At 36.3% G+C, this 13,508-nt stretch overlaps 1 protein-coding gene across 1 annotated transcript in view; it reads left to right on the forward strand.

The window, feature by feature from the left end:
* Positions 1-6,980: 6,980 nt before the first annotated feature.
* The window catches only part of Col9a1 (collagen type IX alpha 1 chain), an 83,107-nt gene continuing 76,579 nt past the window's right edge, over positions 6,981-13,508 (forward strand). Inside the window, exons 1-4 of the mRNA XM_076860050.2 lie at positions 6,981-6,994; positions 7,464-7,537; positions 8,733-8,810; positions 8,934-9,066. Coding sequence (XP_076716165.2) covers positions 6,981-6,994; positions 7,464-7,537; positions 8,733-8,810; positions 8,934-9,066 — 299 coding nt within the window. The remainder of the gene's footprint in view (positions 6,995-7,463; positions 7,538-8,732; positions 8,811-8,933; positions 9,067-13,508) is intronic.

The following is a 13,508-nucleotide window of genomic DNA, read 5'->3' on the forward strand; positions in this document are numbered from 1 at the left end:
ACTAAGGATTGAACCCAGCGATTCACACATGCCAGGCAAGCGTTCTGCCACTGAGCTACAGCCCCAGACCAAAACTAACATGTTAATTAATAGTGAGTTGTCCCTAGGTGGTGAGTGATTTTTCTTTTTTTCTATTTCCATATTTTTACTTTTCTATAATGGTCACATATTATTTCACTTCTTTAGTGAAGAAACCAATTCTATATGTATACAAATACGTATATGTATATATATATGTATATATTTAAAAAATAAATTCATAAAGGGACTCATCAGTAGGCATGGTCATTGTACACGCAAAGTGTTTTATAAACAGCTGCTTTTGGTTCTGAGAGATTGTTGGAATTGCCTTTGTTCACAACTCTGGAGACCGGGTCACCTCTTTTGTCACTGAGTAATAGTGAACTCCTGTAGGTGTCTTTACCTGTTTCTTTTCCAGGAAAAACAGGATGATCAAGTCTGTCTTGTTGGGGTGAGGTGAATACAAACAAGAATAGGATTATTGAAAAATCATCAAGTATTGTGAAAGGAGTGGTATTTTCTTTTTGAGAGAGAGAGAGAGAGAGAGAGAGAGAATTTTTTAATATTTTTTTTCAGTTTTCGGTGGACACAACATCTTTTATTTTATTTTTATGTGGTGCTGAGGATAGAACCCAGTGGCCTGCGCATGCCAGGTGAGTGCGTTATCGCTTGAGCCACATCCCCAGCCCCAGGAGGAGTGGTATTTTCAATGATGAGATGTGCCTGAAAAACAGGCTTATCAAGAGCAGTTTTGTAGGAGAAATAAAAGTGTAGCAGGGAGCTCAAGATGGGCATGTATAGGGAGGAGGGCTTTCAACTGATTTATCTTGATATCCATAGATGGGGGTTTCCAGTAGTTGTCTATATTGCCTAAAACAGTTTTTTAGCATCTAGCAAAGCCACATCTTTATTTTTTTGAGGAGATCTAAATAAACCTCCATGTACTGGAACAAAGTGGGGCTGAGTGGGAGAAGAAAGTAGAAGAGAGAAAGTTATGATAACATACCAATGCATAGCTAAAATTTATTGAGTGCCAGGTACCATGTTAAGCCTTTGTTTGACCCTTAAAATATATCTAGAAGGTAAGTGCTTGTATTATTTAGTTTTTACAGATCAGGAAACTGAGGCAGAGGGGTTAGTTACCTTTCCACAGGCTCCTAGCTAGAAAAGTGGCAGAGCTGATATTTGAAACTTACCAGTGTGGCTACAGAGCTTACCCTCTTTATCTTGGGATTGGCTGTGTTCATTATAAACCTAAATTGATGGTAGTTAGTGTGGACAGAGTAGATGGCTCCTCTATTAGGGCAGAGTTCATTTCAGTTGTTCATTTATTGTTCATCTTGCCTTTCTTCAATAGGCTTTCATGAACAATCAGAGTACATTGTATTTGTGCATTTATTCTGAGAGCAACCCTAAAATGGAATCAATTATAATACTTCAATTTATACATATGGAAAATTACCAAGAATGGAATATCTGCATAAAATCAAAGTTCTGTACTTGACAAGGGAAAATCAAATTCCAGTCTTTGATTCCTTAGCTCAGGTTTCATATTTCAGGATTGCACTGCCACCTAGTGCAGGGAAAATATTTTCCCAGTATGTAGAAGCTAATGAAAGCACACACAATTGCATGGAGTGTAACGTAAAACTATACATATTTAGGGGTTCTTTCATAAGAGACAACCTTTCAGAATTAAGGCACTCTTAATATTTTATTTATGAAGTTAATATGAAATTCAGGAACACAATTTTATTAATATACTATTAGGTTGATACATGATTGTAGTCCAGAAAAGACAGGTTCCTATACATCATTCTGTAAAGTTAATTTCCTTTGTAGATGTCCAGTAAAAAAATTATTGCATTTTTTAGGGTTTTATTTTATTCTATTGGTTCTTCTTAGTTCTACATACAATTGCATTTTTTTTTTTCATGAACTCAAAGTTATTAGGAGGTCCTGTGGATTCAACCAATAATTATTTTAAAAACTTCTTTAGCAAGTACTTATAATACCATTTATAATAAAAGAGCAGTGATTTAATGAGTTGAAAACATGAGCTGTAAGAGCAGCAGTTCTCAGTAGACTGGAAGAAACTGCAGAACCAGAATCATCTAGGAGCTTGTTAGAAATGCAAATTCTCAGATGCATCTTAGATCTCCTGAATCAGAAACTCTGGCAGTGGAGTCCAGTAATCTGTTTTTAACAAGCCATCCAGCTGATTCTAACTTAGCTTTGTTTTCCACAGTTAGAAAGACAAACTTTACAGTATGTAGAGAAACATGCTTATGGGCCAGTAGGTACGGTTTATTGGAGGGAGCGAAAGAGGCTTAAGACATGAATCAGATGCTGTAAACTTGAAGACCCACAAGGCAGCAAATATAGCAACAGCTCCTGGAAGCACGTGTGCTGTGGAGAGGAATTGATTTTTCTCTTCCTTGGAGAAATGGAAATGCTCATATTTTAGAGGAAGCAGAAGGTACACGCTGAAAGCCTTGGGGGTGGGGAAGGTTTTCCTTAACATGTTTTTGTGTTATTGTTCCATGGTGAGAGCACATTTATTGGTGAGTGATTTCACAAAGAGATGGCTATCACTGTGAGGCTCTATTTGCTTGCTATAGATGATTAGGCTACAATTACAAGTATAGAACCAAAATAAGGAGATTAAAAATAGAGTTTTGATTATGCTGAAATTTCTTTACAGTAAAACTGAACCCAATGCAAGTCTGTGGGAGTCCTAGTTTTAGCAACTCTCTGATTGTTAATCAGTCTCTCAGCCAGAGATTTCTATGATAGATTTCAGGCTCTAGCTGTGGCTAATTTGCAGCATCCTCATGCAACTGATATGCGCCACTAGGCATTTTGGGTATTTTATTTTTAAAGATAAACACAACAAAGCTTAATGCTAGACACCATTAGGAAGCTAGTTTAAAAATGTTTCTTCTTTATTTTTAATCTATAAAGTAATAAAATACAGGGGTCATGGCATCTTTGATTAATGTTATCAGCTTATGGTTACTTTACTCAAAAGAATAGTTTCAAAATATGTAGTCATTTTAAAACTAAGGAACTTGTCCTACTATTCTATGAGTTTTGTGGGGTGTCCTAATATTATGTCCTGTATTAGGAAGTAAGAGGGCAAATCTCTTGGCATTTCAAGTGTCTACTGTGTCTATTCCAATGTTTTTCAAACCACGGGTCACAACCCATTAGCTGGTTCTAAAATCAGAGTTGTTCATTGAGTTGTCCATCATCACTAAAAATGAAATAGAGTAAAAGAGAAAATAGAGTGCATGACATTTCCATGGGTATCAATTTTCAGAAACTCTTGCTTCAGTTGGTTGTATGTATGCGGATTGCTCAAATCCATTCAATCCATCCTTCAAGCAACATCAGAATCATTTTTCTAAAGATACATCTTTTAAAAAGCTATTCTTGGCCTCATACTCTTCTCCCAGTTTCTATAACCGTCTGAATAAAGTCCAACCTCTTTCTATGTTGTTCAAGATCCCTTACCCAGCTCCTCCCCCCCACTCTTCTTACTTGAAATTTCATAAAAAGACATCATCATCTACTTACTTAGTTGCTCAGCTCAAAACCAGGTAACTCTCTTTGCCTCCCACCTCTTTCCAATTTACCCTGCCAGTCTTACCTCTTCGTTCTTGTCTGGTCTGAATTAAAATTCACCACTTTGAAACAGCCTTCTCTCACCCCTCAATCTAGATCAATCTCTAAACCTCTCTGGAGCACACATTGCCCTCTTTATATTTTCTACTGGAGTTCCAACTGAGATTATCTTGTTCATTCTTGTGAATGTGTTTAGTATCTGTCTCCCACTAGTATGCAGGTTCCATGGGGCAGGGTCTTTCTCTGCTTATCTCTAGTGTGATCAGCTCAGGATTCATGGTAGAAGAGGCACCACTGGATAGTTACCAAATGGAAGAGTCCCTGAAATAAGCTAGTTACACTCCATATGTTTTCTTCTACCTTTTTGTCATGACATCTGCTGTTTTCTCTGTCTGAATGTACTGTACCCACTAATTCTCTTGGTAGTTTCTTTTCTTTCTTTTTTAAAAAATTGCTTTTATTTTTTAAATACATGACAGCTTGGTAGTTTCTTTTCATCCTTTGAGATTTTATTTCCTTTATGAAAAATTTCCTGACACTTTTGCACTGAGTTCATACTTGTCCTCAGTGATGCTGCAATCATTTTATTCTTAATATTGCAATCATTTTTTCCCCTTCTAGATTGCCCTCAGGGCAAGGATGCTTTTTTTGTCTCTGCAACTCCCAGCACATATCTGGTACATATAGTTATTCAATAAATACTTAACCATTACTTAAAAAATAGAAAATAAAATTAATTCAATTAATTGAATATAAAAATGAAAGAAAGTAAATGACAAAGAAGGATGATTGTTTGTGATGATTCTCCCTGATATGAAACATGAGAAAATAAAATTTTTTATTCATAGCTAGAGAACAATTAGTATGTGTATATATTCTGAAGAACAGTGTGTGGACAGAGTAGGGAGATAAGGGGGTAAAGATATAACTATTCTGTATAAAATACTTATAAAGTTGATTCTTTTAAATGTCAAGTTGTCTTAGTGCACTTAATATGTTGTCACTGACCAGATTTCCTTTCCACATGGCTTTTGAGCTGAGCTCTTAGGTAAAGTAAGGAAATGGTGTTAAGGAAGAAAAGGCTTCTGAACCTTTGATGAGGGGACAACCTGACCCAGTGTGGGCTTTGCTCGCTGTCTGTGAGCTTCTTGTATTATGTTAGGAAATATGGTTAATAAAAAGTGGGATTGAGGAAGGGATGGAAAGTTTCCTTTAAAGATTGTATTTTCCTTTGTTTCCCTGAATTTATAATTTTTTCTTATGGACATGTTACTTGCCTTTCACCATCTTAAAACTGCCAGCCTGGAAAAAAGCCAGATCACTGTGAACAAACATATTTTCCCATCTATGCTTTTATCTTTTATTAAAAGGCCTCCCTCATCTGCTTTCAGATTTTAGTCATAGAGAATTCTTTAAAGTGAGCTGGAGAGGGGCAAGCACAGAGGTGGGATCTTTAAAAACACTTCACAAAAGGATTTCTCAAACACTAATTGTATAGGAAAATTTGTACGTACCATGAGAGGATCCATATGGCAAATAAAGAACTTTGGCAGAAAGCCCTTTGGAAAACGCCTTTTTCCCTGTGGCTCTAGGGCTGGCTTACCTCCTGTGCTTTCTCAGGAAGGTCCCCATCTGCACAATTCCTCCTCTAAGGTTAATAGACTGCTCCTCTCATCCTGATGGACTTACACAAATAAACTAGGCTCTGGCCATTTGTAGTTCTGTCCTGCGCCAGAATGAGGGAATGGGGATTTTGATCGACTAAGGAGAATGAAAGGGCTTTGTGAAAAGCCCCAAGCAGCATGAGGGAATGGATGTCCTATGAGGGGGAGACAGGACTCCAACACATGGGTCCTGAGTAGAAGAGGAATGGAGAAGAGCATGGATGTTACTGTTGATCTCCTTCACAGTTCATCCCATGAACTGAGGAAGGCAGAAGATGAAAAGACTGTCTTGAAAAGAAATAAATGAAAAAGAAATAGCAGTGTTATTTGTTTCATAATTAAATAAAAAAAATGAATCACTTAAACAATTAAATAAAGAAAATTCAAGGAAGCAAAACCTCCTTAAAACTACTTTGCGCTAGACAAACAACATGACTTATAGTTGGATCTTCTGACCCTGAGATTCTCTGTTTTCAGACTCTGCATCCATATCACCCAAGGTAGGTGGCCAGAAGTAGGTCATCCAGCATGTACGGGATGGGGGCCGTGGGGTTCATGAGAGGCCAGGGTGAAACTTTTCTCTTCAGGTCCGCACTCCTAATAACTTGCTCTCACCTTGTTCAGGGAGGATAATATCTTGCTTACTTCCGAGAATATTCTGCTCAGCTTTAATAATCTTAGAGTTTAAGGGGAAATGACAACTAGGGGGTTCAATGTCACCTTTTATCAAGATTTCCAGCTGTGGAGTAGAGAGAGTTAATTATTCATGTATTGAGTAATGGCCATGCAATTTTAAACAAGTTACTTCATATCTGTGCCTTATTTGGTGAATGACAATAATTTCAGTCTTACTTTATAGTGTGGTTGTGAGAACTAAATTCCCACTAGGTTTCAAGCACTGTCAACAGAGGGAAGCCCAGGAAGAAGTGTTAGCTATTATGAAAATGACAAAGAATATCTGGTGTTAGACTCTTTGCCTTTGCTAATCTACTTTAATTCTCAAAATAATTGTTTTTATGTATTTTCAACCTGTTTTTAGTTAAGGCAATTGAGTTACAAAGAGGTTATCTTGCCCAGTGTTGTGCAACGCATTAGCTTCAGAACAAATGGGGATTCAGACTTTGGTTGATTGGGCAGCAGGACTCCGTCAATTCTCAACACCTCTGCCTTCCAGTGGGCACCTCTTTGCTGGATTTTCAGTCCTCTAAAAGCTTCCACTGTATCCCTTCCTATAGCAGTTTTGAAAGCTTCTACTGTATTCCTATAGCAGTTCTAAAAGCTTCTTCTGTATTCCTATAGCAGCTTGCCTGGATCTTTCTGGTGAATTTCCCCCACATCCTGGTTTTATTATTTGCTTTCCAGCAAACTTTCTCCTGTTAATACCTCCTTCAGTGTAACCTTGTTAGCTTTGAGGACACACCCCTGGCCAGACCTGGGCTTATGGAGCTGCCTCTCCCCACCCCTTTCCTCTGCTTCAGTTAAAGTATCATCAGATGCCTCTAGTTCATTTCCTTTGCTTTTAGCCCTCAGAAGGGCAGGAGAGACCAAGGTTGGGGCCAGAATCTACATCCCAGAGTGACAGTGAAGGGGCCTTAGGGGAGCAGGTGACTCCCCTCCAGCTCCTTTCTTCACAGGGGCTGTTGGCAACCAAGGAAAACTGCTGAGAAAATGAAGAACTGCTGGTAAGATTTGGATAATGGAAAGAGTGGTGGCAAGACTGGGGTAGGGATAATTGGAACCGAGTATCTGTGTTTTTGCAGTGGTAGTAGAATGAAAGGAGGTGAGGGGTGGAGAAAAGACAAGAGAACAAGAGGGAGAAGTACAAAAAGAGACAGAGGAAAAGAGAGAAGGAGACAGCCACAGAGGCAAGGAAATCAAAAGTTAAAGAAAACAGAGACAGAGAAAATGGTATCGAAAGAGTGAAATAATGAGATACTGAGGAAGTGAAATCGATAACACCACAGTGGGACAGTGGGAGCCAGAGATGTGCAAATTCTTTAAATCTCTAAGTAAGTGTTCAGTCTAAATGGAGCAAATCATCTGTATTGGGAATTGATGACCTACATTAATCAGGTTAACCAGGTTTCAAAACATGAAGCTTCTCATCTGGAGGGATTCTTGTTTGACTCATTTATCTTCTCATCTTTTTAGGAAAATTCCAGTATTTTTCTTTGTATGCGTTTTTCTGGGATCCTGGGCATCTGCGGCTGTTAAGCGTCGCCCAAGTAAGGACCATAGTTTCTGACTTTTGAAATATTGGTTGTTTCTAGAAACAGGCAGGACTGTGATCAAGCAAGGGTGTGGCTGAGTGAAGCCTGAGTGAGGCACCCATGGTCCTTTGTACCTTCATTTTTCAATTCTGCTTCAGCTCATGGGGATGCTGTAGTGGTTGCTGGGCTCAGTGCCGAGTGTGTAAAGGAAGTCCTGACTATAATCACAGTGGGCAGGAAGGACATTGGGTGTGCCCTGTGCCTGGTTCAGATGATAGTAAATGTTGGGTGGACATGGGGATGAATGGATGATAGATGGATGGAATGACCCCCAACAATTGGGTATAAAGAGAGATCTGAAGAAAACGTTTGATGTAATTGGATGGCTAAGCCAAAAAAGCTTTATAACTTTTTTTTGTTTTTGAAGCCTAGGAAGTCTTTGTCATCAAGTGAGTCTCAGCAAGGTACCAAGGTTGGAGGGTTATAGGAAGTCTCCTGTGGGGGTAAAAAAAAAAAAAATCTCTCTTAGGACAATCTTCCACATGTGTAAAGAGCACCCAATTCAATTCTTGAATGTGTCATCAAATTTAGGGTTTAATTCTTCTCATAATTATTTTCTTCTTGTTGCTCTTCCCAATTCTAGGATACTGCCAATAATCTTGCTGGGACCTTTATTTGATGTCTTGAAATGAATTTGTGAAATTAAATGCACCTTCTATATTTTATTTAGGATCAATGAATCCTAAGACTCCCCCAGATGATCCCTCTTCTACTTAGCAAAGATTCCTGAGAACTTCACTCTCAGAAGCCTCACTGAAATGGTTCAAGACTGACTCTGGACTCTCATTAGAATTCTAAAATTTGTGATGTTTAAGGAATATTTTTTAGCCCAAACCACCAGAAGTTTTCCAAACAGACATCTGACCTTGTGCCTTTCAGGACATTGCACAGCTCTGGTTCCAAAAGGAACAAATTCCTAACCTTCCTCAAAGAAACATTTTTCCAGCACAAATTATTAAAGCAACTTTGTGCCTTGCATCCCTTCCAGAATAAGTTGAATGTGAATGAATTAGGATCACTGAGGTATAGAGTTAAAGCCAAATATACTACTTGCAAGCAAGCTTGTATGAGATTGTATTTTAAATAGTTGCTCAATTATTGGCAATCTCTGTAGTGGATGAAGTGAGATAACATGGTATCTCTTTTGTAGGATTCCCTGTCAATTCGAATTCTAATGGGGAAAATGAACTCTGTCCCAAGATCAGGATTGGCCAAGATGACTTGCCAGGCAAGTAGAAATATGCCATATTGAAAATGCATGTTTTCCAAACTGAATTGATTCTTTTATTTGTGAGAGTTGTGGAAAGGAATTAACCAATCTCATTTTGGATTTTGCATTTTATTTCTACAGGATTTGACCTGATTTCTCAGTTCCAGGTAGATAAAGCAGCATCTAGAAGAGCTATCCAGAGAGTGGTGGGATCAACTTCATTACAAGTGGCTTACAAGTTGGGAAATAATGTAGATTTCAGGATTCCCACCAGGTAATTTATCAAAAATGGTTTACCAATTATCTTCCTCAAATGTGTTTTAAAACATGGATAGCTATGGAATGTTAGAGAATTTTCTCATGCTTAACATTTCTTGGGTCATGATTTTATTTAAAGATTAAGGAATTTATTCACTTATCAAGTGTTAGTGCTTTTCATGTTCTCAGTATATAATTCACTTTCCATTTCAGGGAAAAAAATCACTGAGACTACATTGATTTAAGACATGGCTTTTTAAACTTTGTGTTCTATTTTTTTTTTAAATAATCCGTCTGGTTTTGACTGAAAGGACCCTCTGTGAAAAGTGCCAGAGGTTAAACATAAATTTAACTCAGAGCCACAGTGTGGTTAGGAGACTCACAGTGGTGCTGTTCAAGTGTCCTGGTGCTGAAATAGAACCTTACATCCAGTGCTTGGCTCCTGACAGACACCATACAGAAGCAGAACTCAAATAATTATAACATAGATGATGATAGTGATAATAACAAAAAATATTCCACTTCTTTAGTCTCCTTTCTAGAATTAAGCCTTTTATTCTTTATTACTGAGGTGTTTTATTTAGTGTACATGTAAGTGTGGAGTTGTACCATTGTTATAAATGAGCTTTAGTGATTTAGCTTTTGTTACCTACTTACCTTGTGTTATTATTATGATTATTATGTATTTTAGTGCATTGTAAAAAACAGAATTAAAATTCCTTTGATAGAGGAACAAGAAGATTAGGACTTTAGCTGACATTAAGTTGTAAAGGTAAATAATGATTAATTAGAAAAAAAAAGAGTATTGTAGAAACTTCTAAGGGTTTATAAAAGAAAATTTTGGTACAGGTAGAAGAAACTGATACAATATGGTGCCAGATTGCAGATAAAAAGTCACATTTTCAGTATACTATATTTTATAATACAATAATAGTACACTGTATAACTTTTTATAGATGTACTAGTTAACATTAATTACAATCTATTCCCAACCCTGTGATGTAGGGACAGTATTACCCTATTTAATGGAGTAAGAAGCTAAACCTCAAAAGTTTAGTTGCAAAATTAAATGAAAAAATTGGCACATGTGGGGTTGGGGTGGGATTGAAACCCAAGCCCCATGGTATCAGAGGTTGTGCTTCTAACCACAACTCCATGCTGAGCCTGAACAAACCATTTGCATTTGGGGACAATTAAAGACATGATGACAGTTACATTTGCACAGAAGTGCTGTGTTCTTAAATAAACTTCAAAAATGTTATTTTTCCTTTATTTAATAAACTATAACAAGACACAAGACGCCCTGATGTTGATCTAAATTCTCTTCTGTGATTTGAGGCACAATCTGGATTCTCATTACCTCTAATTTCAGAGACCATCAACCTGAGATAATATAAGCCCTCTTTGTTGTTTTTCCCCAAATTCTGAGAGCCAGCACTAAACTGTCTACACAGGCTATCACTTTATATTTACTATCTCATTGACTCCCTTCCCCCACAAAGACTAAAACTTTTGTTTTTTTGCTGAGACTTATTTAGAGGTGAGGAAAGAAGGAGGAAGGAATTAGATGAAAGAAGGAGGAGAAAGATATTAAAAGAGGAGGTGAGCCAGATGGATGAGTTATATGAAGTCCCAAAGAGGTAGTAAAATATGTTTTTGGAGAAGATATTTAAACTTCAATTGCCTCAGTTGAAAAATAGAATAGCCATCAGAAGTATGTCACAAGGTTGTATGTGAAGCAAATGTTGATATGGGAGAGTGTTTGAGCAGAGCCTGGTACACAGTGCTGTTAGGTAAGTGCTGATTGCTAGTGGTGCAACATGCTGGGAGGCGACAGTATATGCACACAGGTCTTTTCTCCTTACTGTGTTCTTTCTTTTTAAGCTCCTTTCTAAGTCCTACCCATTCAAAAGCCAGGTGACAATGAAGGTAGCGATTGGAATTGTTCTCAGAAAGCAGATAATCTTGGTTTAAAGGGACTTTCTGTGCTGGAGAATATAGGTTCTAAGACAGCAAACACAACCCATTAGCAGGATCTTAATCAAAGGAAAAATTATGGCATATAGGACTAATGTGATAGAGTCATAATTTATCCTTATTTTATTTTAAAAATTATTTTAAAGGTATGAGATACATAATTCGTTGCCATTTTTTATTCCTTATTTTAGGCATGCTGGTTTAACATTGTCGGCTCCTACTTATAAACATGTTGTTTGTTTTCCTTAAAAACAGAATTCTTCACTTTATTTAGGTTAAAATCATAAATAAATGTTTCAAGGTTTGAAGACTTTCAAATCTTTTATTTAAATCCTTGTAGTTCTCCATTTAAGGTACTCTGTGAAGATTGCCATGTAATGGAGTAAATTATTTATAGACACAGCTTCTTTTAAATAATGTATGCTGTCAGGTTTACTTATCAATGTGCATGGCATATTTACATGAGCAGAATTTTGGGTGCTCAAAATCAACAATAAACTGACTGTTCCAGAAATTAGACTTGTGAGACTTTTAAATAGTCATAGGTAATACAAATGTGCATGCATTTTATTAATATGAGCAGTAAGATAAATTGAATTTTCTTCTCTTACCATATTGACAAACTGTACTAGTCTAGTTTGAAAAATGATTAACTTGATAGTCTTAGTTATATTTGTATCGCACATACATACATCTATTCATATGCATGAAGAGAAAGAGACTTACACATACCTTTGATTTAACAGTACATCTATAAATAAGATATTCTCTTAGCAACATCAAAACCACCTATCTTTCTTTTTTTTATGTTTATATACACCAAGTCAGAGATAATTGGAACACATCCTATCTTACTTTCAACATAATCTCTTTGCTCACCGAGTAGGAAAGGTTGAATGAAACACAAATTGGAAGACATCCATCAGTTAACCTCATGTCTTTGCAGAAGAGTTGCCTGAGCATGTTATTGTGACTTCCTGAATCAAAACAGAGTTATTTTTAGGGACTGATTTATTTCTGCAGTTTTCCTCACCATATTCATAGACAAATATATAGACATATATGTCTATCTATATATAATATATCTCTCTAATATATATGTGTATATATATATATATATACATTTGTATACATACATAAGGAAAAGAAGAAGATAAAGCATTAAGATTTATCTTCCTTTTGCAAAAACCTCACACCTCAGAAATAACTATCTTGGATAAAAATATGAAAATACATTCTTTAAGCACCTAGTCAAGTCCAGAAAACTAATTCAAAAGAATGATAAAAAGCATCTATTTATAATTTAAATGGATACTTGCCAAACTGCATCATTGAGTACAACTTCACACATTTATTTCCCAGGTCCAAATTTACTAAGGTCAATCAAATTGATGTACAAACTTCCACAAGTTTTTATAGTTATACAATAAGCAGTATATTATATTATCATTGGTGAACCTTAGTTTCTTTTCTAGAAGTTATTCTGGAATTGGTGTAATTCTAAAAAATATAAAGTCAGAGGAAATAATGACAAACTGACAAATTATGTTAAAAACAAATATCTGGAATGATGTTGTAGTTAGCTCTATTCTGAGAAAATAGGACTGTAAATAGTTCTAGTACATTTTAAAATTCTTTAACTCCAAATTAAATATTTTTAAATTTACATGTTAAAACCTGCTGTATACTTGACAGATATAAAGGATATTTAGTAAACTGAAAACTTTGCAATAGGAATAATGAACATCATCAGTGAGCATGCAAAAATATGAATTTATATAAAGTATTTCATCCAGTTTTATAAAAACAAACCAAAATTATGGCTAAGCTGGATGCTGGGGTACACACCTTTAATCCCAGCAATTTGGGACCTGAGGCTGAAGGGTTGTGGATTTGAGACCAGCCTTAGAAACTCAGTGAGGCTATAAGCAACTTAGCAAGACCCTGTCTCAAAAATTAAAAAAAAGAAAGAAAGAAAAAGTCTGGGGATGTAGCTTAGTGGTAAAGGACCCAGTATTCACCGCCCCTACCCTGCCAATGGCTAAAAGGAGGACTTGGATGATAAAGAGCACTCAGATGAAAAGTTTTACATTTTTATATTGGACAAAATGATAATTTTTGAGATAATTGACAATTTTTTTTTAAAGAGAGAGCAACCAAGATGGCAGCCATTGTGCTTTTTGATGATCAGCTTGTCTCCAAGTTTACATACATCATTTCCATTTTTAAAAAACTTTCTTTTCTTTTTCTTTTTTTAAAAAAATGTGGTGCAGAGGATTGAACTCAGTGCTTCATATGTGATAGGCAAGTGCTCTACCACTGAGCCCAGCCCTAGCTCGTAGTTGACACATTTGATTGAAGTTTTGCACAAATACTTGAAGAAAAGAAGTTGAAAATTTTTATACTATTATATAATAAAGTTTTGTGGAAAAAGTCAAAGTAAAGATAGATAGCCTTAGTAAAGTAGTTTCATTATGGCTA

This window comes from Callospermophilus lateralis, chromosome 6 (genome assembly GCF_048772815.1).
Source record: "Callospermophilus lateralis isolate mCalLat2 chromosome 6, mCalLat2.hap1, whole genome shotgun sequence".
In the NCBI taxonomy this organism is placed as follows: Eukaryota; Metazoa; Chordata; class Mammalia; order Rodentia; family Sciuridae; genus Callospermophilus; species Callospermophilus lateralis.